Source organism: Urocitellus parryii, chromosome 6, assembly GCF_045843805.1.
Source record: "Urocitellus parryii isolate mUroPar1 chromosome 6, mUroPar1.hap1, whole genome shotgun sequence".
In the NCBI taxonomy this organism is placed as follows: Eukaryota; Metazoa; Chordata; class Mammalia; order Rodentia; family Sciuridae; genus Urocitellus; species Urocitellus parryii.
The window spans coordinates 191,644,289-191,670,178 of NC_135536.1; the positions used below are offsets into that span (position 1 = coordinate 191,644,289).

General features: G+C 58.8%; 1 protein-coding gene across 1 annotated transcript in view; it reads left to right on the forward strand.

The window, feature by feature from the left end:
• Positions 1-18,387, forward strand: part of Nfatc2 (nuclear factor of activated T cells 2) — a 113,671-nt gene extending 95,284 nt beyond the window's left edge. Inside the window, exon 10 of the mRNA XM_026390988.2 lies at positions 17,611-18,387. Coding sequence (XP_026246773.1) covers positions 17,611-17,666 — 56 coding nt within the window. The 3' untranslated portion in view covers positions 17,667-18,387. The remainder of the gene's footprint in view (positions 1-17,610) is intronic.
• Positions 18,388-25,890: the final 7,503 nt, after the last annotated feature.

Sequence of the window (25,890 nt, forward strand, 5' to 3'; positions counted from 1 at the left end):
ATTAAAGAGTTGAACCTCTGGAGGATGCTGTTGCTGGTGTTGTTTAGCCATTTATTTGTTGAAAAGAGGGAGGTAGTTCATCCTGGAAATCTGCTGATGGTGTTCCCATGGTGACATTTAGCCTGTGCCTTTGTTCACTGCGTGTCCTGAATATCAACAGCTGATTCCAGGGACTTGGTCAGCTGCTCAGGGTGACAGGTCCTGGTCGCCTCTCTTTGGTGAAGTTAGTAGCTGTGGATGGTCCATGCCCAGCTCCGTAAATCCATGGGCACATTAACTGCAGAACGGTGTGGTTTTTCTGGCTCGGCCCTCCCTTCCTCTTCCGTGAGCGAGGGAAGCTGCTATAAAGGGAAAGTTCCCTGCATCAACAATGGCCGAATTCACCGAGGGAGACAAGGATGAAGGCTTGATTCTTCCCCTTCACAAACCCGTTTTTAAAATAACGGGTTGGTTCATTGACAGCCCCCGGTGGTGATCAGTTAGGGCTGTTGGTGGGTGCGGGGTTCTGTGTGTGTGTGCATTGTGAACTCATGGGTTTAAGCATAATTGATGTTTTAAGATTTGAATGGGCTTTTTTGAATGGTCCCTTTTGTCCCTGTCATTTGGCGGATCTAGACAGTCGGACTTCCTTGCCTTTCTCTCTCTGACTTAGCGATCTGCTTGGGTCGGATGTTTGGAGGCTTCCGGGAGGAGGGAGCCAACTGCAGATGAAGGTCACAGCCCTGCACGTGTGAAGGGGGCGTTGAAGGCTCTCCAGCGCCGGGGCTGCAGGAGTCCCCACGTGCGGTTTGGAGCAGTCAGACTTTGCAGGACAGGAGGGGTGGGGTGTTTCTCAGGGTCTGGAGGGGGCTGGGACTGACACCTGAGGGTGCTGGTGGCTTCCTTTCTCCTGTAACAGTTCAGTCCTATGCCCTCTTGGCTCCTGGGCTGGGACCGTGGTGCCGGGAACCAGGTTGTCTCTCATCGTGCCACCGTTCCTAAAGTGGTGTCCCAGTGTCCTCTGCCCAGGGGTTCTTGGAGAGAATTTTAAAAATTTTAGTGCATGAGAGTTACACATGATGGTGGGATTCATTTCAGCCAGAGTCTTGTCACGTGGCCACACCAGGCCACAAAGGAGGCTGGGAAATGGAGTTTTAATTTATTTCTTGTTTGGGGCAGGGTCGGGGATGGAACCCGGGGCTTCACACAGGCGAGGCAGGTGCTCTGCCACCCAGCTGCCCCCAGCCCCTAGCTTTGGTACCCACGTGACCCTGTCATGTGAATAGTGAAGTGTTCCTGTGGAGGACAGGGAGGACAGTCTGGGGTCTCTGCGGAAGCCTGCTCCCGTGGGGGAGAGCTCAGGGGAGGCCTGGCCTTCTGGGATCTTTGACATCCGACGACTCCTTCATCTGCCCCCGCAGTCTGTCTTCCGCACGCCTCCCGTGTGCCAAGTTGAAGCCGCAGACCCAGGGCACGCAGAGGGGCCTGAAGCGGAGTGCGGCCTTGGTGACCCACCTGCTGGCCGGGGAAATAAACAGCTACGTCAATACCCAGGATCGTGTTAGGTGGCGACCAGACCTGAGACAGAATGAGGGCAGAAGACCGAAATGTTCACTTGTCCCCAAATTTAGGGAGCACTGTCCTCAGGGAAGTCCGGGGACCTCAGGGCATTTTCGTAAGATCTCTTTGCCCAAAACAAGTTTTTCAGCCTCGGCATTTTGACATCTGGGAAGGGATCTCTCGGTTGTCGGGGGCCGGCCTGTGCACCCGAGGGTTGAGCAGCAGCCTGCTCTCCTCTCGGGCTGGAGGGGGCTCACAGGCCTGGGGTTATTCTGGAAGGGAAGGCGGCTGCTGGCCGGGGAGGCTGCAGCTTGGCTGTGTGTTGGCAGGTGGCAAGTCCAGGAAGTCACACAGCATGTCCCCACACGTCACAAGCCCCTGAGGAGGCTGGGACCATTTAGCCTCTCTGTCACCCAGAGGCGAGGCAGGCTGAGGAGGGAGGGTGGATGTGTCTGAGGCCACAGAGCCCAGGACACGGGCCGGGGCACAGAGGTGTGTGTGTGTGTGTGTGTGTGTGAGAGAGAGAGACCTTGTGACCTTGTGACTGGGGCGAACCATCGGAGGGACTGGCTGGTTTTCACCCCCACCCTGATGAGCATCCAGGAGGTTGGCTTTCGCTCCACTCACTGGCTGACCGCCCCCTGGGCACTTCCACACGGGCACCCTGCGGGAATCGGTCTCCTCCAGGCTACAGTGAACGCGTCTGTCCCCACCCCGCTGTGCTGGGCTCATCTTCCGCGTCTGTGTGGCTGCCTATGGGGTGGGCTGGGGCCCTGGGCACGTTATGTGATGTCTGCGACCTCAGTCATCCCCTCTGTGGAGTGGCCTAGCAGCAGCACTGGGGTTTGAAATGGATAATGGACAGACGCGAGCACGGTGAGCCAGCTGCCGCCTTCCTGCTGCTCTTCCCCCTGTGTCAGGGCTCTGGAAGTGTCTGAGTCCCTGCATCTGGGACTCACCAACCCTCCTCTGATACCTGATTCCCGCTCCCACGGAGCCTCTTCCAGATTTGAGCTGGTCTGGATGCCAGAGACGGGAGCCCTCTCCTCACACCCCTGCTTCAGTGGACTGGCAGAGCCGGGGGACCCGGGAAGCACCCGTCAGCCAGACAGGCCAGGGCCAGACCCGGGGAGTCCTGGCTGGGGACCCACCAGGCCCCGTGTTCTGCCTGGGCCATCTCAGGGTCAGGTGCCTGGGCTTCTCCGTGACACCCCAAGCCCCCGCTCTGTTCTTCTCCTTCAAGGTTGCAGCGTTGGTAAGACAGGAGGAGACAGTGAACCCAGTTCACCTTGGACCATCAGACGAACCTTAACTGTGAGATAGGGGTCCGGCGAGGCCCTGGGGTCAGAGTTAAGACCACAGCTTGGCCAGCTGCTGGCCGCGTGACCTGGTCAAGTCCCTCAGGGCTTTGGTGGACGGAGATGCAGAATGGGTCGGCTGGAAACATCTCCCGCCTGGCACTGTGAGCCGCGAGTGGTGCTCCGTGTGGATTTCTGAGAGTGGGGCCCGGCACAGTAAGTGCCAGCTGCCACCACGGCCACCATTTGCCAATACTGCCACCAGCCAGGTAGATCGGCAGGTGTTGGGTGACTGGGGCGAGGTCTCTGCCCCGTGGATCTCACGATCTAATGGGGAAGAAAAATAAATGTGACAAAGAAATGAATTTCAAGTGCTGAGGAGAGAAAATCAGGGCTGGGAGAGAGGAGACCTGGACAGGTCACCAGGGGAGGCTCTCGGACAGGTGCAGGCCCCTTCTTTGGGGGACGAGCCATTACAGGGACCACCTGCCAGGTCTTGTGGCAGACAGGGAGAGGGCCACCACCTCCTCTTGACGTCCTCATCTCCAGGCCCCTCCCCCACCCCACCCGCCTCCTGCCTTCTGCCCTGCTCCCCCAGTCCCTGACCCCCTTGCCTTTCCCTTCCTTCCTCCTGCCTCTGCCCACCCATACTTCTTTTCTATTCCTCTCTACATTCTTTCTTTTTTGGGGGGAAGTAGGGGGCACCAGGGATTCAACTCAGGGTCACCTGACCACTGAGCCACTCCCCAGCCCTATCTTGTATTTTATTTAGAGACAGCGTCTCACTGAGCTACTTGGCGTCTCACTTTGGCTGAGGCTGGCTTTGAACTCACGATCCTCCTGTCTCAGCCTCCCCAGCCGCTGGGGTTATTACAAGTGTGTGTCATGGAGCTTTTATGGAACCCTGCTCTGGGTCCCAGGAGGCCCAGATGCTGACCGCATGAAGCATCTTTTTGGGCTCTCTATCCACCCTGCCCACTTTCTCCCCTTGCCATCTCCTGCCGTCCCTGGAACTCTGTGCCCTGCGTCCTGACTGCAGTCCCACACTGTCCAACACGTCCTCCGTCCTTGAGTGTTCTGGGATTCGCTGGCTGTGTCGGGGCCAGGTCAGACCCTGCCCTGTTGCCCGGCCACTGCCTCATGGCCCACGTCTCCCATCCTGTCCAGGGCCAGGTCAGCACGGCCTCTGAATACATCCTCTTCTCTCCCACCAGAGAGTAATCGCTCCCCTGAATTTTGATGCCTCTTTTCCTCTGTAGTTTGACTGCAGGATGGTTTCCCCTAAACAATATACTTGGTTTTGCAGCCTTGAGAGGTTTATGCAAACGAGGCCTCCTGTGGTAGCCTCTGTGGCTTCTGCTTCCATTTCAAAGTCACCACTTTGTTGCTGTAGCTGACATCCTTTCCTTTTCTCTGGTGTGTAGTATTTCAGGGCAACCCTGGTTCCTCAGGTCTGCTGATGGGTCCAGGTGGTTCCTCTTTGCTATCAGAGCCAGGGATGTCTGGGACACTTTCTTTGCCACCTGGCACATGCACGTGGAGAAGTCCCTGTAGGGTGAGACCGGCCAGTGGGGCTGCTTGGTCATGGGGCTGCGTCATCTGCAGCCTTAGCAGACAGCACGGGATGGTCTTGGCAGCAGCTGGGCCGGTTGCCCTCCTGTCAGGGAGCTTGGCTCTACACTGTTGCAATGTTGGTCACCTGTCTACACTGTTGCAATGTTGGTTGCCTATTCAGATACTTTTTTGTTTAATTGGTGGGCCTGAAAGCTTGTCTTTTGAGGAAGAAAAGTTTTTAATGTAGTTTAATTGATTTTCTGAAGGTCAGGGCTTTCTGAGGGTGACCGCACTGGTGTCACCCGGAGCTTGTTGGAAACTCGATTTCTTGGGACCCACCGGACCCGCTAAACTGACCCTGGGGCGGGCGACGGGAAGACTCTGTGTTCCTTAGAGGTCCTTCCCCCCATGGTTCCTAAAGCGACTCTCGGGTTGCTCCCACACACGCGGTCTTTCCCTACACACCTCAGAGTGAGAGCTGCTTGGAATAGGTCGCCGTGTTGGGCACGAGGGGGTTCTGATGTCATGGCTCTCTGTAGGGATGACTGGTTGCCCCTGACCATCCACTGAGACGTCGGTCCGTCCTGTCCCCACCAGCAGCTTCCCCACGTCCAGGTGTCCTCTTCCTGGGCGCTCAGCTCGGTTCCAAGGGTCGGTTTGTCTGGACAGAGATGGAGCAGCTGTTCTCCTCCTCCAACTTGGGCTAAGACGGAAAGCCTCGGTCCCCCTGCACAGCCCTCGTCCCGACCCCATTGGCCGCGCGGTTTGATGTGTCCCCTGGGGACCAGGGTGGGCTGCGGGCCTCATGGAACCCAGGGCCAGGAGTTCCCTGGAGCCTGGAGCGGGGTCTGCCTGGCGGGTGCCTGGCGTGGCCCAAAGCTCAGGGGCAGCGTCTGCTGTGCTGCGACTGTGACGCATGATCGTCCAAGGGACACCTTTGGCAGGACGGGCCACCCCGGGTCACCAACCCTGAGAAGCCGTTCTTGGTTCACTTGTCCTTTTTTCCCTTGACCCTCAGTCGTCCCTCAGCCCCTTGCTGATCACGGCTCGGGCTGGCACAGGGAACAGGAAGGCTCAAGCCCCTGCTGCCGGGTGCGCCAGCCACACACCAGCAGGGTCAGGCCCAGCTAGCGACGGCCCGAACCTTCCCCGTAGGATTGAGACCAGCCACTGAAGACAGCCCAAAGCCAAGGATTCTGGTCAAACCTAACTGATTGGGAGGTTGGGTTTCATTCTCCACACAATTATCCCTCCTTGAATTTTTTTCTGAGCACCTGCTACGTGCCAGGCTTTGTCTCAGATGCTGGGGATACAGCAGTGGACAAGGGGGATGAGGTCCCTGTCTTCATGAGGCTGTTACAACCCAGTGACATTAAAGTGTCACTGGTTTCCAGATCAGGGTCCTTATGGCCTGAGCTGGGCTACCCCTTCCCAGACAACCAGGGACTTCTGCCATGGTGACCAGGCCAGCGCAAGGCTGTCCATCATGGCACGCCTGAGGCCTCTCTTGGAGCCGCCTGAGGCCCAGTGTCTATAGCAGCTGGCCCCTGCTCACGGTCTCTGGTGGGCACAGAGACATGGGAGGCGTGGGCCTGCGTGGAAACTGTCCACTGGTCTCTATAGACACTCTGCAGGCGACCGGGCGGCTGCCTGCTTCCCAGGTGGCCTGTCCTGTCTGGGCCCTGATGGGGAGGCTCCTCCGCCCGCTGGTGCTGCCTCTTGGCCTCTGGGTGGACTCAGGCTACATAAGGACCTGGATTCTGACATGTGTGGCTGAAGTCCAGTGGGCTCCGGGGGTACAGGGACAGGAGGGTGTTGGGATTAGGCCCCAGGAAGTGGGTTTGGGGACCAGGCTGTCCCCCCCACAGTGTGGGCCTGGTGCCTTCTTGGCCGCAGCCAGATCCGCTCCCTCCCAGTTAGCACCTCTGCCTTTGCCTCGAAACCAGAGTCTCAGAACTACCTTGTTTACTCATCCGGAAAGCCGGGGACAGTTTGGGACGCGGCATTTTTCCCGTAAGCCCGGAGACCGTGCCTGTAAGCCGTCTGGGGAGGGGTGCAGGTCTGCTGCCCGGGCTGCTTCCGGGGCCTCCAGGGTGCAGGGGTGGCTGACTCAGAGCGCTGCTGAGTGTCGCCAGCCCAGGGCCCCGGGTGCACCGAGCCACGGGGAGGGGTGGGCCCCCGGGCAGGACGTGAGCAGGAACCTTGAGAGCAGCCTGGCCGCAGACCCTCACCCTGGAGATGCACAGAGCGCGTCCAGAGACGGAGAGGCTGCACCTGGGGCGGCCCTGGAGGAAGCCAGAGGCACGTGGGCTGGCCAGAGGCCGCTCAGAAGCAGCGAAAAGGAAGGGGCCCCAGCCAGAGCCAGACGCAGACAGGGAGGCGGGGGTGACAGCAGTGCAGGCTCCTCATTCGGATAGGCCAGCGGAGTGGTGCTGGGCAAGTCCCCGAGCCTTGGTGCTGTGGCTGGCAGAAGCCTGCCCCCGAGCACAGTGGACGTCCGACAGGGATGCACAAGGGTCAACAGTGCTGCAGAGATAGCTTGGGCTATGTGACACTGCAGCTGGGTGGCTTCAGACATGTCCCTTCCTACAGTTCGGGAGGTGGACCTCAGATCCACACCTGACCTGGGTGGGTGCTGGGCACGTGCCCTCTCTGGCCTGCACATGGCCGCCCTCTCTGCTGGGTCCTTACACGAAACAGACTCCTGGTGTGTCTTCTGGGGGCAGGGTCCCGTGGTGACCCCCTCTTCCTGACCCAGCTAATCCTTGCGGCCCTATCTTCAGATGCCATCATGCTGGGGGCTGGGGCGTGGGGGTCGGGCACAGTTCAGTCCACAGCAAGGACGGTCAGGAGAAAGGTCTGATTGAGGGGACACATGGGGAGGAGAGGCTGGGTCCTGGAGCCGTGTCACACACACATTCCTCCATGGCCACCCAAGGCAGCCTTTGAGTCTTGAGTGACAAGTGCTGAGGCCAGTCTTGTGGCGCTCACTCGGGGAGACCTCAGACCGAGTCGGGGCCCTGCTGGACGCTGTGGGACTTTTTCCTAGGCAGCTGGTGGCTCCTGTGGCCTGTGGATCTGGAAGGGGTGCGGGAGGCTGAGACGGTCAAAATATTTGGTGGGAAATTAAAGACTTGAGACACTGGGAGGGACCAGCAGGTGTCCTGGAGCGGATGTGCATGTGGGGTCCCGTGTTGGGGTGGTGCAGCGAGAGGACCTGGCTGGTGGGCGAGGACATGGAATGATCTGGAAGGTGAATCTACGGGACTAGGCTGGAAGGGTCGATGAATATCCAGATACTTGAAGGAAAGTGCTCGCGAAGCCAGACTGGGTTTCCGCCCTTCTCAGCTCCCCGTGGGAGAGCGGCTTGCTCCGGGGCCTCGGTTTTCCAGCGCTCGCTGTGTGGCCTGTGCTGCGTGCCGAGCGCGGGGGCCAACGGGCAGGACGTGGAAGCAGCGCGGTTTGTTTAGGCCTGTTTCCTGCCTGTGGTCACGCTTTGGAAGCTGTGTGGCTGCTCGGTAGCAGAGGTGTCACTTAGCTGCGTGTCATTAGAAGAAATGGTGCAGAGCGGGACGGGAGGGTGGACTTTCCCAGCCTGTCGGTCCTTCCTGCTGGGGCAGCTGAGGGCCCAGGTCACCAGGTACTACTTCCTAGGTTGTGGGGCTACCTGGAGTCCCCAGGAAGCAGAGGATGGGGACTATGGGAGCAGGTTCCACACTGGTTAGGAGGGACACTGTACCTGTGGGAGTCCCCGGGTACCACGATCCGCACACGCTCTCTCAGGCCTTCCAGCACATTCTATTCACTGGAACCTGCTGCCTGTCATCCCAGCTGTCTGGGAGGCGAGCTGCAGGATGGGCCAAGATGGGACTGCGTGACCATCTGACCCATGGACGACGTGGGTGACTCACCCACTTGTGAGCCATGTCACTATGTGGTTCATAAAGGACCCTGGAACAGGGCAGTGAGTCCAAGACCAGAGTGCCCCTCTCAGAGGGATCCGTAGAGGGCACCAAGGAGCATCCAGCTCCTGGCTCTGCCTGGTCCCTTGACAGGCCCGAACCCAAGTGTGGCCCAGCGGACCTCGCTGCTGTTTAAAGGTGTGGGGAAGCGGAATCCTGCTCTTGGTTACGGGAGGGCACCGCTGCAGACTGGCCTTTCTTCCCCCTCCCTCTCCCGCTGTGGGGGACGGTGTGAAGCTGTCCCAGTGAGTCAGTTGGGTCATTTCAGACCACGGAGATGTTCTTGTCCACATTTTGGGCCCAGGAATCTGAAGTTCGGCAGGAGACCACAAGACCTTTGCAGGTATAGTGCCAGAGTGGCTCAGTTCCAGAAACTTCCAGTGATGAGTCAGCATTTTCATGGAGTTCCCAGGGACCCCGAGGATCTTTCAAGTTAGGGCAGCCCTGGCCTGGGACCACCCCCATAGAGCTGGGGCCCCATCTCAGCCCTGCCGGGTGCTAGGGGACTGTCCCGGGCGAGGCCCCCTTCTCTCCACTTTGGTACCTTGGCACGAGAATGGGAATCGCCATCACCCTGAAGACAGCCCAGAGCCTGAAATGGGGCAGAGTGGACGGCCACCTGCCAAGCGGATGTGCGGCGGGAGCCGGGAGCCGAGTTGAATCTTAGGCGTTGGTTGAATTAAGACAGGCCCTTCTGGCTCCGATGCCCCGTCCTCCACCTAGCAGCAGACAGAGGTGAGACTTCATGACTGAGCAGGATGTTGTGCCTCTCAACGCTGCAGATAAACCAGCAGCTGGAGGCTACTCTTCTGAGACGGTGGCAGAGCTGTCACCATCTTGGAAACCTGCTTTTTGAGCCCATGGAGCGAGTCCAAGTGTGGCCGCCTCCCACCAGCACCCCAGGGCGTGGGGCTTGGAGGAAGAGCTCTCGCTCGGTCCAGGTGGAGGTAAGAGCTTGGCCCCTGGGCTGCCACCTAGACGCCAACTGCTCCTCCAAGGCCGCCACCTGTGCGTGACACCTGCTAGCTCCCAAGGGCGGCCTGGATGACAGGAAACTGTCCCAGCCCCTTGGAGCTGCATTTTTCTGAGAGCAACAACTCTGCAGGGTGGGGAGGGCTTTTTCTCACTTACAACAGGAATACCCTGCCGTAGGGTGGGGCGCAGGGTGGTGGTAGTGGAGGGTGTCCTCTGGAGGTCTGAGGGTAGGTCATAGCATTTGTGTAGAGAGGGGACGTGGGCTGTGAACACACCAAGGTCGTCCTCAACGAAAATGGGAACTTGCGTCTCTTACCACGGGCACTAGAGGGGCAGCGGTGAGGGTCTGCAGCCTGGTTTGGGGCCTGTGAAGTTTGAGATGCCCAGCGGGCAACCTGCCCATCTAAGTCTGAAGTTGAGGGGCGCCGGTCTGGACTGCTGTTGGGGTAGGGGTCGTGTTTTAGGGTCCCCAGGGGCCTTATCTGACAACAGCTGCCCTTGGGTCTGTGAGAGTCGGTCTACAGTAGAGAGGGGAAGTACAGCCGTCACCACTGCGGGCCACGTGCCCCTGCGGCAATGGAGAGTGGGCGTTTTGTTTCAGAAGTGGCTGCAGCAGCTTCGAGGGAGGAGGGACCAGGCGGTCCTCTTGCCCCAGGGCTGCAGCAGCCTGGAATCGATCCCCAATACCCAGGTCCCGTGGGAGTCACCTGGGACTGCACAGCGGCTCAGAGACCTCCCTTTACCAAGCGTCCTCGCCCCGAAGCCGAGCCCTCGGGGAGCTCTCCTCCCTCAAGCCCACGGTGCTTTTCCCTGCAAGAGGCCGACCCCAGAGGTGCTTCCACGTCCCACCCTCGGCACGACCTCTGGCCTGATCCTGTGCCACCAGAGGGGACGGGGAAGGCGGTGTCCAGAAAGCTCCAGAGAGGATTCTAGAGAGAGAGAGAAGGCATTGCTGTTACATAAAGAAGAGGAGAAAACATGGTGGGAGGGAAGGGCGCCTGCGGGAATGACGCAGGCTCATGGTTTGCAGGTGCTGCTCTCGCTCTGATTGGGCAGAGGCTGTAAAAATAGTAACCCCCCCACACACACTGACAAAACAGGAAGACAAGGTGCAGTCTTAGGAATTTACGTGGCTGCTGAGGTGTAATTGCTTGTAGAGGGACACGGGCCGACTTTGGGGATGCTGGTTTCCCCGTTGACCCCAGCAGAAGCCAGCTTTGGGATTTTCTCTCTAGACGGCCACTGTTTAAAACTCCACGGCAGAGGCCTTTGGACGAGCTCGCAGTGGACACGTGTCCCCTTCACATCGCTGAGGTGCTCCGAGCTCAGAGAGCCCCAGGACTTTCACAGCGATCCTCACCTCAGTGACCGTTACCCTGGTTCTGGGTTCATTGTGGCACAGACATTAAAACGATACAGAACTTGGGTTTCAGTCCCAGCCACAGGGTTGCGTTCGCTCCTGGGTTTGAGTGGCTTGGAGAGACCCCAGGTGGATGGTGTGGCCGTGACTTGGTTGGACTATAATAGAGATCAAAGATGATTTTTTTTTTCTCAAAAATGGTTTTGCAAATCTTTTTCAGAGCTGATAGACACACACCTTAGCTGGATACAAAACATATTATGAAACAGAATGACTGTGATCTTTGATCCGAGAAACCAAAGTTAAAGGTAATTGTCATCTTCTGCTTCTCCTTTGGTTTTCCAGCTGTGTGTTGTGTTAACTTTTTTATTTTTATTAAGTAAAAGAAAGCTTCCCAACCGGAAGCCCTCTCCCCTCCTCCAGCCACCCTCACAGCCACCTTTCCTGCTCCCAAGGAAAGAGGACGTTCTGGGTCTGTGAGCCTGGGCAGGAGGAGAGGGGAGGTGGCCTGGGGAAACGCATGCTCTCCGGGGGCTCCCTCAACCCCTCCAGGACTGGCGTGCAGGGACAGATTCCACGTGGGGGGGGGAGGCTCTGCACAGGGGACAGACAGACGGCAGGGAGGACATAAGACCTAGCGGGCGGCACAGGAAGCTCCCATGTGTAGGCAGTTTCCTGTCAACCCCCTCCTCTCAGTCTCGCTCCTCCCTGGGGACGTGTGTGCTCTGTCACTTGACAGCGTTCACTTGCTGCTCGCTGTCTGGATATGAAATGTGCCTCTGGAACCGAGGCTGGAGCGCTGGTCTCCACAGGGCCCCCCTCCCAGCTTCAGTAGCGGGTCCGCCCTGCGTGACTGGGGCCACGGAGCCTGTGCAGAGTCGGGTGGTGAGCGCAGGCCTGGCAGCGCAAGGGTCACAGGCTGGTAGGGGACACATTCAGGTGGGCAGTTGAGGAAGTTCCTGAACCTTCTGTGCCTCAGCTTCTTGGAGGCTGACGCTGTGGTCCCACCTCCTGACATTCTCGTTAGAGCACTGAGCCAGCATGCAGCTCGGGGACACCCGATGGCAGCCTGATGGGTTGTGTGCCTCCTGGCTGCCGGTCTGTGGCTTTCTGCGGTCCCTTTGTCAAGCGCAGAGTCTCCGATACCACCCAGGCCAGGTCCAGGAGTCTGAGGCAGACTCACTGAAGGCCACTCTGAAGTCCCAGGGAATGCAGCACCCGGAAGCCGTCCCACAGCAGACCCAGAAGAGCGGACGCTCAGAAGCATGTTTCCCAGTGGACAGGGCTGAGCTGTGCCCATGCTCCCCAGTGTCACTGCGAGGGCTTAGCCGGAGGGCAGTTGCTCCAACATCCCCCAAACACGAGTCCCAAACACGAGCAAGTGTGAAGCGCAGCGCCCAGGCAGCCCCCGCTTCTGCTCCTGTCTGGGACGTCAGGGTGTAGAGACCCTGTGCAGGCCCAGCTCCGACGGGTCCCGACTCTGCAGACCCCACCTGCCACTTGGGCGACAGCCCATCAAGGGGACTTTTGCTTCCACTGAGTCCCTGCAGTTAGGCCAGGCTTGTCCAGAAGCCTCTTCTCCACAGTGTGTCAGTGACCAGACTCCTTGGAAGGGGCCGGGAGAAGAGGAAAGGGCTGGAGATCGCTAAGCAGAGCCTGGGGAGGGGTGGCCGGGCAGGCCAAGGCCAGCTTTCCTCCCCAGCCTCCTTCCCTCACTCCTGGGGAGGCCCTCCGTCAGTGGACAGTTGAGGCCTGGCACGCTTTCTTGGCCTTCAGAGCAGATTCCCCCAGGAGTGGTAGGAACAGAGGCAGAGCCGAGAGCATTCCTGTGCTTCCTGCCGTCGTCTCGTCCTGCCCCAGGCAGGCAGGAGGGTCTTAGGAGTGGGTCCACCCGTCATGGTGGGCAGAGGTGATGGCCTGGGGCATGTCCTAGAGGCCTCTCCCGTCCCTCCCAGCGGGGGCAGTGTCTTCATGGCCGTGGCCTTTGTGGCCAGCACTCGCTCAGGCTCTGATGGGCACGCACGAACGCTGTCTAGCCAGATGGCGGGACGTGGAGGTTTGGGATAGCGCCCTGCAGGCCCCTGGTGCCTTCCTGCTGCCACTTTCCCAGGGGATGGAGTTTCAAAGTCAGCATTACGGGGAGGAGGGCCGCAGGAGAGTCACCCGAAAGGCCCTTCCTGGCACCTGGGTAGATTGGTGCAACCCTGAGCAGCCGTCCAGGGGCCCAAGGTGGAGGACCTGTGCTGACAAAGACGGGGCTTTCACAAAAGCGGAGACTCCGGCAGAGCGGGCCGCTGGCGGGAGGCAGTCCTGCTTGAGAATTGGCCACCAAGTCAACCCAGAGCCATCTGATGAGTGATACTAGTTGAGGCTTTGGTTTCCCCACAGGGTTGTCCCCCCAAAGTAGGTAGGGAGAACACCCTTCTTTCCTTTCTGTTTGGCCACTGGGATCTAATTGGGGGCCGGCTGACGCGGGCTCCTGGGCCAGAGCTGGCCCCGCCTGTCTGGGTAAAGGAGTCTAGCGGGAGCACAGCCGTCGCTCATCCACTGCCGGTCACCGCTTCTGCACCCCAGCAGCAGAGCTGGACCGTTGAGGAGAGGGCTACGGCACCCACACAGCTAAAGAGACCACCTGTCCCTTTACAGAAGGGGCCTCGTGGCCCCTGGTGCAGCCTGCTCTGATGTGGGCAGCCACTTTTATTAGATCATTCCTATTCTTCTTATCCATGGTGCCGTGACCGTCCTTTATGCTGGAAATATTGCCTCGTGCTTCTGCGTTTTAAAAAGTTGCCGCAGTCCGGCTGCAGCAAAATAGCCGGGGGGTGACGAATAACTTCTGTAGATTGATGCAGCAGGAATAGGAGCCGTTTATTGTAGGGCAACAGAGCTATTTAAGATAAGCTGTGCAAAATGTATAATTAGCATAAACTAGATACATCAGTCAACCAATAAGGAATCTCCACACTTTTTTTTTTTCTTTTTTAATATTTATCTTCCAGTTTTCGGCGGACACAGCATCTTCGCTTGTATGTGGTGCTGAGGATCGAACCCAGGCCGCACGCATGCCAGGCGAGCGCGCCACCACCCGAGCCACATCCCCAGCCCGAATCTCCACACTTAATGGCTCACTTTTGTTACTTCTTAAACCACTCCCTCTGACATTTTGCCAGGCACCATCCAGACTTGTTTACGAACTCTAACATTTCTCTGGCAAAATACCAGGTGTTATTTTGATTTGTCTACAGACCTTAACAAAAAGTGTCGAATTTTCATGCACTTGAAATCTGTCCTTCTTTTCTGGTAGCAGCCTTAGGGGTCAGACTTAGGGGTCACCCAGAGGTTATAGACCCACTTGCTCTCGGTCCTGTCAGGCCAGCACCTCTGAGGATGAGGAGGGTCAGGGACTCTGGCAGTGACCACCGCCAGCCTCGTCAGGCAGAGCACCTGCTGTGGCCACCGTCCCTTGCTTTTCCCCGAGTCACACACGAGACACTGAGGATGACAAAGACTGACCGCACAGCACCGTCTCTGGCTAGTTGTAGGGCGGTGGAGAAAGTGGGCCCTGGGTTCAGACCCCAGTCCAGTCCCCTTTGCCTGCAGTGACAAGTGGCGGCTCTGTTTCCCTACGGATTAAAGGGGGTGGGGACTCTGTTACGGGGTCCCAGGCGTGGTGCAGGCCCAGCCCCCAGCTCTGGAGAAAGGAGCAGGGTTACCTTCTTCTGCAGGGACAGGCTCCTGGAGGGCAGGGGAGCAGACGCCCATGGAAAACCAGGTCCCCAAAGAGGGAGACCTAGCTGCTGGGGCAGGGCGAGGAGCACCTGCTGTGGGCACGGGGGGATGCCGTGCACTGTGCGGGGGATGTGGAAATCCAGCACTTGCCTCTCTGAAGGCAGCGAAGGTGAAATAGGAGGCACTTCTGGGAAGAGGTGGCGTTGGAACAAGTGCAGGAAGGAAGGTGGAGTCGACCGGGAGGGGATCTGTGGGAACGGCCTGGCCCCAGCCGGGGAAGAGGCCGGAGGTGCCGTAGCTGGCACAGGGCAGGTGCCAGAAGCATTGGTTGGGTAAATAAATTGCTTGGATCTCAGGGTCAAGCCCGGGGCCATGCTCAGCTCCAACAGCAAGGCCTGAAGGGTCTCAGCCCTCTCTGAGGTCTGTGTTCTTATCACTAAGCGTCCCCGGGTCCCCCGGGTCGCCAGGCCGGGGCTTCGTCCAGGCCCCGGAGCACGCGAAGCAAGAGAGTTGGCAGAGTGAAGGGACCCAGGGACCCCACAGGTCCAGGTGCCAGGAGCCTGCGTCTGAGCTTTGATGACACGGGTGAAGAGGGGTCTGGTTGGGACCAGGACAGAGGGGACAGGGGACTCAGGATCTGGTGGAGGGCAGACCAGGGCAGGACTTCTGAATCTAGAGAGCTGGCTTAGAGGGAGAGAGCGAGAAAAGGGAGAGGATCACCCGGGGAGGAGGAGGAGGTGACAGGACCGAGTGGGGGGCTCTCCACCTGCTGAAAACCCAAGGCCGCGGTGGACAGACGTGGGATTGATTCCAGGGACAGGGAGCACCCCCTGCCCCCCACACGCTGCAGAAGGAGATTTCAGTATCGGTTCCTCGGGGGACTCGCAGCCCCGCTCTGCAGTCTCACCTGCCCCACGGCCACCTGCTGACATTGCTGTTCTAGAACTTTCTCCTTGTCGGCAGCCAGGGGAGGAGCAGGCTGAGGTTTCAGAAAGAAAAGGTCTCTACCCAGAGAGGTTGTGGTGGGGTCTGAACGTCTGAGCCCCCGAGCCACCCCCCGCGGTGACGGTGAAGGTGGCGGTCTCAGAGCAGAGCTCCTGCTGAGCTTCCAGACGGTTGCCCACCCCCCAAAGGTGGCTTCCGGGCAGCAGCACGGATCTCGTCCCAGGGGAGGGGAAAGCGGCTTTGCCTGCAGGAGAGGCTGCCCCTGGAGCGGCCCTGTGATCTGAGAAGGGCACGGGCCCCTGTGTGGCTGCCCTGGTGCCTCCAGCTCTGCCCAGGGCTATTTTTAGAAACTTGGGGCTGTGGAAAGTTTCCACCGAGGATCGGCTCCTGGCTTCCTAGGTTGAGAAAACAGGAAGGCCCTCAGGATCCGGGCTTTGAAAAGCTCCGCGTGAAGCTGCCCGACCCACCCCACCCCACCCCACCCCTCTCAGGGCACCTCAGCTTATCTGGCCCTGGTGGGGAAGCGGAGGGGGGTCTTCATCCAGTCTCCAGCTCGGCCCCTGGGATCCGCTGGTGGCCGGAGCACCGTTCATTCAGTCGGTGCCGAGTGGCGCTGGGGAGCTGAACGGGCTCATCCCAAGGTCCTGTGTGTGCAGCCGCTTCCATGGGAAGCATTTGTCCCTCTAGCAGTCCCGTCCCCCTCCGTGAGCACACAGCTGTCCCCTTCTCTCTCACACACTCCCTCTGCACACCAGCACCTGCTCCCAGGGGCACGCAGGCGTTTCTCTACTTGGGCCATCTCACCCAGGACCCTCCACAGCCCCAGAGTAGCCGACAGACGCACTTACAGATGGAGAAGAGGAGGCACAGAACCGTCGTGGCACACAGGCAGGTTCAGAGCCAGGACGTGGCCAGCGCGGGACTCCGACCCCACCCTCCGACACCAGGACCTTTGCCCTGCACAACGGTCCCTGGCTCCAAAGTGCCCAGATCCCGCGGGGATGTTCCTGGCCAGTGCGGCCAACGGGGCTGAGCACGACGCGCCTCAGGCCCCGCAGGCTTAGTGTCCTCCTGCCGCCCCACAAAGAGCGCAGGCCCAGGATTGGGGACATGAGGCCCGGGGAGGTGAAGCCACACCTCCAGCTAGGGGAGCACGGAGAGGAGCCTGGCCTCAGCTCTTTAAAGCTGTGGGTGCTCCCCACCCCTGTCCCCGACCATCCCGGCAGAGCACCAGGACCCTGGAGCCGGGGGAGCCCGGCTGCACCAGGGAGGGGCTCTGGGCACAGGCACCCCCACACACACCAGCTTCCTATCTCCAGAGCCTCAGGAAAAGGCCCAGATGAGGGCCTGGGGGCCGTGGGAGAAGTCAGGGTCAGAGCTGGGGCAGGGGAGAGTGGCCTGCCTTTGATAGGAACCCGGAAGGGTCCCACTCCCCCCACTTCCACCGCAGTCAACACACCCAGCCTCGGGGCGCACGTTTGCTGATCTCGGCAGTGAGCCGGCACTAGGGTGGCCATTTCCAAGGGTGCCAAAGGGAGTCTGTTGGCAAGATCCGTCATCCGGGGGTCTCATGCTGCCCGTGACCTCCGAAGACCCTCCTGGAGGAGCAGAGAGCTGGCCGGGGCTGGCCTCGTGCCCCTGGTGCCCTTTCAGAGCTCCATGCATCCTTAAGGGGGTGAAGGTGACCAAACCCCAGGGTCCCTCTGAGGATACTTTCAACTTCTAAGGCTCACGACCAGCGGGGAAGAGCCTACTTGTGCAGAAATTAATAGAGATTTCACTTCAATCGACGGCTGCTTACTTGCTGTCGTTTAGGGGCTCCTAGATTTTTATGGGACACAGACATGTCATATGCGTTTCTGTAGGCAGTCGGTGAAGGAGTTCGGGAGCCGATTGCACAAAATGTTCTGATCCAGGAAAGCAAAACATGACAAAGGAAGGCATTTCTCATGCTAAAAAAAAAAAAATGGTCAAGTGTATCATCACGAGGAGCAAAAACATACTCTTTAAAAAATAGCCCGATGGAGGGGCTGGGGTTGTGGCTCAGCGGCAGAGCGCTCGCCTAGCACGCGTGAGGCCCTGGCTCGATCCTCAGCACCACATAAAAATAAGTGAAATAAAGGCCTCGGGTCCAACTACGACTGAAAAGTTAAACAAATGTTTAAAAAGCTAGCCGGAGGGCGGTTCTGGAAAGCTGATCCGTGTGTGCAGCGCTGCTCATTGGTCTCTCTCTTCTTTCCTTTTACAGTCAATGAAATCATCAGGAAGGAGTTTTCTGGACCTCCCTCCAGAAACCAGACGTAGAAGCAGCCATCATCGCAAGACATCCGTGCCTCGGACCCCCACCTGGAGCCCTCGCCGCCTCGCTTCTGTCCCTCTCTGTTCATCTCCTGGCCAGAGGCCCCACGGGAGCCACGCTCGGGCCAGCTGCTGGCACAGGAGCTCGCCGCCCCTCTCTGGAAACGCCAGAGCACCTCTTCCTTTCGAATTTCGAGTCCCAAAGACCCTCCCGGTTGACCTTCACAGCGACCCATCTGGATGTCACGTGCCTGCTGACCAGAACCACATTGGGAATGTGGCGGGAAGCTGGAACTGGCCCGAGGCCGGAGTGGCTGGAGTGGGAGGGGAAGGGCTGGGGACGAGGTGGGCTCGATGGAGCCCCAGCCCCTGCGTTCACTTTTCCAGGTCCTGGGATCAGCTCCTGGCCCTTCTGAGGGAGACAGGGCCTCAGAGCCACCAAGGGAATGTGGCCGCCGAGTCCAGCTGACGCACCCCACACCCTCGAGGCCGAGGCCGAGACTGGACCGTTGTCCGTGGTGCTCTCCTCACAGTGGGCCACAGCGGGAGCTTTATTTTGGGATTTTCTCCTTCCCAAGCAAACTGCCTTGCCCAGACCGGATCCCCAGTCACGACGGCTCGGTGTTGACATGTACACGTTTGTCATTATCATTATTCTATGCTTCAGAGAGCTGGCCAAGGAGGCTGGGGGCTGAGCCTTCTCGGCCAGTAGCTCTCTCCCCCTGCTGCCCACAGCCAGCGCTGATGCCGAGCGTCCCGGATGGGGCGCTGCCCGGCCTGCTGCCACTGTCCACTGTGCTCCTTGAGAGTCCTCCCCGTCTTCCCCGCGGCCAGCACACTCGTGGAGTATCTAGGAGAGCCTCAGGCCTGCGTAGTGAATGTCAGGGACGAGGTGGAAGGGCCACAGCAGCAAGAAAAAAAAAAAAAAGTGCAAGATTTTCGTTCAAAACACCCAAGTGCAAGATCAAAAAAGGGTTGGATTCCCTCTCTGCTCCAAACTCAAGAGTCAAACAGGGAGCCTCAGGCGCTGGCCCCCAGGATCATGGGTGGCTTTTACCCGAGTCCATTTAAAGTTCCCCTCAACCCCAAAGTGCTGGCCCTAGCACCCCTCCTGCATGAGCAGAGCGTCCAACAGCAGCAGGTCTGTGTGATCCCCAGCTGCACAAGGCCCTGCATGGGATTGCTCCTTGGGTGCCGTTTCTGCAAATGAAACCCTGGGCTTTCTTGGCAGGTGGTTATCACACAGATGTGCATGATTGCATGCATCGCAGGCACCCAGGACAAGCTGGGCATTCTCTCTCGGCCGTTCAGTTGATTCCTTAGCCATCAAACATGAAGTGAAAATATCCTCAGCCTGTACTCGAAGGAGTTTCTCAGTCCAGTCTGCTAGGGAAGGCCTAGGAGGAGCGCCCGGCTGTTAAACATGCACAGTGGCTTTTCTAAGTCCCTGCTGTCTTGTCCGGGCTAGCCATGGGTAAGCCTTCCCGAGAGCCGGGCCCGGCATGGCTGGTGCGCTCCACAGAGGATGAACACCCAGTTCTGCTCTGTGCACCCAGGGGTGTGGACCTTCTAGGTTGATGCATAGCATTTATTTCTCCTACGAGCAGCAGACCTGATCACCCACCCGCTGCGGAGTCAGGCAGAGTCCCTTTGATGCGCAGAATGCCATGAAGAAGCCGAGCACTGCCACAGAGCTTCTGCGATGCCGAATTCTTCCTCATTAACAAAGAAAAGTCCCCTCTAGCAGCTTTACCTAAGGGATTCCCTCTCCAGCAGTACTTACTTTGCTGGGGCAGAGTTTCAAGGGCTGGCTGAGTGGTCTGCTGTCACTTGGCCTGGCTGGGAGCCATTTTTTGCACATGAGGGAATCAAGCCTTTCCTCATTTGTCTGAATGTTTTACCCAAGTGCCTTCCTGCAATTGTCGCAAAGGAGCTCGGCTTCCCCGTCCATGGGGCGAGAGAGGGACTAACACGTTTTCCAGCCACCTTCTCACCATGGTTGCAAAAAGGGCTTCCTGGCAGCTCAGATGTGCATGTGTGCGTGATGCACCAATAAACCCCCCTCTCTCCAGGACTGCTGGAGACAAAGCATTTTCACAGCAACTGAACCGAACAGCAAAGGAAAGGAAGCGTTTGTCTAGAGACACAAGCAGGCCAGAGAAAGTGTATCCGGAACCCACGGCTTCAAAGGTTTTGTCCGTCGTCGTCAATGCCAGGAGGAAGCTCGGCCGAGAGTAAATGGTGCGAGAAATATTTTCTGCAAGGGAAGAGGCAGTAAGATCCTCCAAGAGGACGAGACAGTAAGGGTGGCTAAACGGGAAAGATGGGTATGTCGCAGGTGTCGGAGGGACCCCAGTCAAGTCGAGGTCTGTACGTGCCCCATCATGGCCACGTACGTTATGTTGCGCTGGCAAATCCGTCAGGTTGCTGAATGTACTGTTCTTCTAAAGTTTGCAAGTCTTCCTGCGTTATACAGAAATACTGCTGCTTGATAATATATATGGCAATCCAGATTAATTAGTATGTTATTAAATTTTATTTTCTTACCTGTATTTTTATGCTTTTTTTTAATCTGCCCTCAAAATATTGCATTCCTGAATTAGAAAAATATTTATAAATGGTCAGAAATCTTTTTAAGTGTCTCTTTTTACATATATGTTGATTATTTTTCTGTAAGAGAAATGGTGTATTCTTGAAAACTTTTTGTAAATCATTCCAGGAAACAAACCAAAATCCCCACATCTGGGCCTGGTGGGTGCTTAGGGTAGCAGGAGCCAGCACCTCAGACTAAGAAAGGGGACGGTTCTGTGGAAGAAGAATCCATCCTGTTCTTGGCCGAGAGTGGTGCTTGCTTTCTGCAGGCCGAGCCTGGGTTTTGTCACCGAGAATTGTAAATAAACGATCTAGAAAGGTGATATTTTTGATTTTTAAAGCAACGACAGAACCCTGCCTGCGTAGTAATAGAATCCAGAGAGTTCCTACTGACAGGACCCCAGGTGCAGGCTGATCTGGACAGAGTTGACCAAATCGGAGTCCTGAGAGGTGACCCCATATGCATTATCCACAGGACCTCCACAGTTTTCCCACACGGACGTCGCCAAGGACAAACAGAGCCGCTCCCCCCAGGAATGTTGGAGCGCTGCTCTGCAGACCTGCATCCGGCAGCCAAGACATCTGTCTCAGCGGGCCAGCCTGGGCCAGGGCGGGAGCTGTCACGCGGGCAATTGGAAGCTGATGTGTTCTGATTGTCACTCGGGACTGAAAGAGGCTGTTTATTTTCATGTCACAAAAACCACTCTCCACGTGCTTCCTGTTGTTTGGGATGGAGGGGCTGTCGGAGGTCCACTTGACAACTGTGCTCAATTCTCATTGACAAGTGGCACGGGGGTGGTGACATTCTCGACCAGACGGGTCACCGTTCCCCAACTCGTGTTCCGGAGGGATAGCCCTTCGGGGACCTGACACGTCTTAACCTCAGGTCTCCCAAGCGGGGGGCGTGGGCACCCTAGCAGTTTGTCACACAGTGAGGTTTTCCCGCAGTCCAACCACATGCTTAGAGGAAAGCAGTGTCCGACCCTCAGCTCTCCTGGGGCCCTCAAGTCATAGCATGACTGTCTTAATTCACTTTCAAAACAAAAACAAAACAAAAAATAACTTTGATGATTGGCAAGAAGGGTGCTTCCCAAGCAAGCCCCTCCAAAAACGCAGTGTGGTCCTGGACTCTGTTCACCGCTGTCCTCCTGCAGCCAGGCTGGGCTCCCCTGCCAGGTAAGGGCTGGGCGGGGCTGGGATGCAGAGGATGCTGCAGCATGTGAGCAGACGCGCCCAGCGTGGCGGCTCGCCTGAGCAGAGGTGGCCGAGGGCCCAGCAGTCCAGCTTCTGGACACCCTGGCCGAGAACCTCACTGGCCGCCATGGCTCCTGCAGCTCCCGGGGGAGAACGCGTGGGGTCGTAATGGGGTTCTCCAGACATCAGCAGCCCCAGCAGCGCCGTGCTAGAAGGTTTGAGAATCCCGACTGGTCGAGGGGTTAGAATACATCACATTCCTATGCAAAATGGTTTTTAACCTGCAGTTTCATGTAGTTTATTTTTGCTATATGTAAAGTATTTTTTATACGGCTTGTATTATGATAGTTGAGCAATAAAATGGTTGAAAGCAACAGCTGCGTGGGTGTCTGTCTGGGGAGGGAGTGCTGGGCATGGTCTGCACTCTGGGTCCATGGAGCAAGGAGCTTTTCTGGGGAGTCCATTTCCTCTTCCCCTCAGTCTGGGGCGATGGTGCTGTCCACTTTAAGTGGCTCAGAGCCATCTGTCCAAGGTAGCAGAGCGGGAAGGTCCAGCGGGGTCTGATTCTCCCTGACATGGCTCCTCTGTCCCTTGACCCCTTCTGAGGGTCCAGAAACTCTAGATTCATGATGTCTACCTTAGGCCCCTTCCAGGGGCCCCAGAGCCTCTGTAGCCAGCAGGGCTGAGCCAGGACTTGGGAGGCCAACAGGGCTGCTGGGGAGCCCCTCTGACCATCAGCCCCACGGTTAGGTCGTACAAGTACTAGAAGTCTCAGCTGGCCTCCTCCTGGGGCGGTGCTTTGCCTCCCCTCGCTGAGCTCCGAGGACATTTAGAAGAACCTGCTTTTGTTTTAAATCCTTCCTGTTGTTCCTCCACCTCAGAGCTACTCTTAAACCCCACCAGGGAGAAGGGCCCTGACCAGGCCCTGTCCCAGGGAGCCACCCCTCCCCACCATGGCTCCACACTTGGGATTCCTTCCTGGGGGTTTCCTAGACTCTCTTCTGGTGCCCAGAGCCAGCAGGACCCCAGGGGCAGGGGCAGGACCACAGGGGCGGGGGGAGGACCCCAGGGGCGGGGGGAGGACCCCAGGGGTGGGGGGAGGACCCCAGGGGCAGGGGCAGGACCACAGGGGCGGGGGAGGACCGCAGGGGCAGGGGCAGGACCACAGGGGCAGGCCTGCATGGGTCCTGGCAGCTGGAAACATCTCTCTTGATATGGCCCGAGTCCCCCCTCTGCTGGCTGGGACCAGCTGTCCCCATCTCTCCCCTTCAGATGCCCTGAAGCGCATCCAGGTGAGCAGATGGCGCCTGGTGCCTGCTGCAGTGCTTGTGTGTTGGTGGGATCGAGAGAGATGGGCCGCCAGAGGAGGACTAAGCGCAGAGTTGGGGTGGCTCAGAGCATGGCGAGCAGGAGCACCCCCCCAGAACACCCAGCAGGCCACACACCTGGGGGCCACCTGCCCTCGAGAGGTGACTGCTGCAGCTGTGGGCTGCTCTCCTTTCCCTTCCTTTCCTTCTTCCGCTCCCAAAGAGAAAACTAGAATCGTCTTCATTTAGCAAAGAGTCTAGGGCTCCCCAGGTGGACAGTGAGGACAGCGGTCCCCACCTGCCGGGGCCCAGGTGCACGCTCCTCTCTCTGGCTACTGATCCCCCAGCTCCTTGTTTAGGGGACGATTTCAGACTCACCCAAGCTCCTGACGGAGCCGCGAGCGCCCTGGGACCTCATTTTCCCACCCTCCGGAGGGAGCCTTTGAGCTCAGTAACTAGATCAAACCCAGAAACTTGAAGGGATCCAATATTTGGCCCTAAGTGAAGGCAGTGCACCCTGGGACACCGTGGGGCGACGCGGCCAGGACCTCGCTACCCTGGAAACTCCCCTGGCTCTGCGCAGTTGTGCAGTTGTGCCCTAGGAGTGGGACGAGGTCACTGGTGCAGCCGCCCCCGGGGACTGAGAAGACCTGGGAAGACCATGTCCCCTCCGCCCTCTGCAGGGTCCCGCGTGGGGACCTGGTTTCTGGGCTGGACCAGGCTTCGGGCGAGACAGAGCTGAGGACGTGGACACCCGGACGGCAACAGCCTTTAGGAAGCGAAAGTGAGGAGCCCGGCTGCCGTGACAAGCGGCAGGGGTCACGTTCGCTACAAACCTCGTGACATTTTGTGGTACAAACACAAATGAGGTCAGAGCACACTTTCTCCAAAAGGGCTCCTCGCTCGGCGCCGTCTCGCCCCACCCTCCTGGTGACATTCAGAGCCGAGCTTGGTGACGTTCCCTGCAGAGTTAGCACCAGAGACCGGGTGCCTCACCCCACATCCACCGGATGATCCCCACTGTCCAGGTGCAGTGCTGTGGCCCGGCAGCTTCAGACTCCGACACCGTGCTGGACCCCAGACGTGAAGCACAGTGACTTTTCCAAGGACCACACCTATCACTTCAGGGGTCCCTAAACTTTATTTTTTTTAAGGTGGAGGCAGGGGTCGCAGGTCCCAGCCTCTGGGAGATGCCGACACATCACCCCACACTGTCTGGGCTCCTTCTGGTAAAGTGTCAGAGTCCCGTTTACACCTGACGAAGAGCCCCGTCTGCTCCCAAAGCTCTGGATAGTGCCTGAGGAAAAGGCATCTGGGGACAATCTTGGCAGAAGATTTGGCAGACACCCACAGGCACCACAGGCACACACCTGTGCACTGGCCCCGCGTGGTGACCATGAGCATGTCCAGTTCAACGCCCCCTCATTTCCTGATCCCTGCCCACCCCTCCTTGCCTAGTCAGAATCCTGGGAGCCCCCTCCCCGGCTCCCCCACTGCCCTGTTCCCCACACATCAGCAAGGGTGGTGGACCCCTCTTGGAGGCCCGACGTGCCTCTAGCTCTGTGCCCCTGGGACCACCCTCATCTTCTGCCTGGATGACAGGGTGGCCCCTCTGGTGCATCTGTCCTCCCTGCCCACACGACAGCCATCCCGCACTTAACACCTGGAACCCCACCACCCCCTGCTTCAGTTAAGCCCCCCGCCGCCGTCCAGGTGAGGTGGCCACCCTCCTCCCGCCTACCACCTCCCCACGCTCACCTCGACTTCTCCTGTGGTCCTGGCTCAGACCCCACCCTCCCTCCCGACTCCACGTCCCCCAGTCCCCGAATTCCTCCCTGTTCACTTCTGTAAAATCACGTGCTCAGAGGACGGCCCTGACCCCCAGGCGTCATGTGGGATCCGCCCCACGCCCCTTGGCATGGTGTGGACCCTGTCCTGCTTGGATACCCTGCACCTTGTCCACCGCCTCACACCTGCAAGCTCAGGAGGGAAGGTTAGCGCCCGTCTGCTCAGATGACATCCCCAGGCCCCGCACACAGTAGGCCCTCAGTAACGGGGTGTTGAGTGACGGACATGCCGTACACAAGTGGCCCCGAGAGCACGGGGCTCTGGAATGTGTGGGAAACCCATCGCTGCCCGATACTTGATGCATTTTAAGACCCAAACCATGATGCGAGAGACCTTTCCCATGTGGCTGGCTGGACTCGTTTCTGGTCACAGGGCCCTGTCTCCAGTCTGTCCCTTCAATGCAGCTCCGTGGGTCCAGAGCTGCCAGGCCACCGTCCACCTCCTGAAGGCTGCCGTCACCTGTGGCCCCCCTGCCTGTAAAGTGCTCGCTGCCACGGCCCAATGGCTCCTCGGGGACGGGTAAGAGAAGGGCAGCCAGCCAGCTGCCGTTTATAAGCCCAACGTGAGCTGCCGCCTCCCGGGGGGGGGGGGGGTGTTTGACAAGGTGAGAGGGGGATGTCCGCGCCAGGACCGAGCTCCCCCGGGTGGTGCCGAGGTGCGGGACTTGGCCCATACCACCTGGTCCTCCCCAGGTGGACCTTCCGCCCAGGAACCACCTTCTCATTTATCCTCCACGGGATGTGAATGAGCCAGGGCGGCCCCAGGTGCACGGTCCCTGCGCGGCCCTCCCTGCCTGGCCTGGGCTCCAAGATCCAGAGGCCCCAGGGCAGGTCTTCCTGACGTCCCCCGGGGGACGCCCTGGCCCCAGCACTGCCTGGAGGAGGTCGGTCAGGGCCTCCTCTGAGGGCTGGAAAGCAGGGTCCAGACCCAGGCCCCCCGTGTCCCAAGGCTGTGGCTTCACCCCAGGACAAGTTTCTATCACCATTTTCCCCTTTCACACCCGGCTCTCCAGGCCCCCCGTCAGCAGCGTAAAGCAACACAAACCCACGACTTACAGATCCGGAGTCGGAGGTCCACGACGGGCACGCACAGCTAAGCCAGAATCAGCAGGTGGCTCCTCCTGGCTCAGGGACCGTCCTCTTCCTGTCTTCTCTGGGCTCCTGGGGAGCAAACTCGGCCGCCTGCCCACCTCGACTCCAGCCAGCAGTCCCCGGTGCCGTCCCCGCCCTCACGGTGCCCACGTTGGCTTATAAGGGCTGTGGTCACATGGGGCACACCTGGTTCCCCGG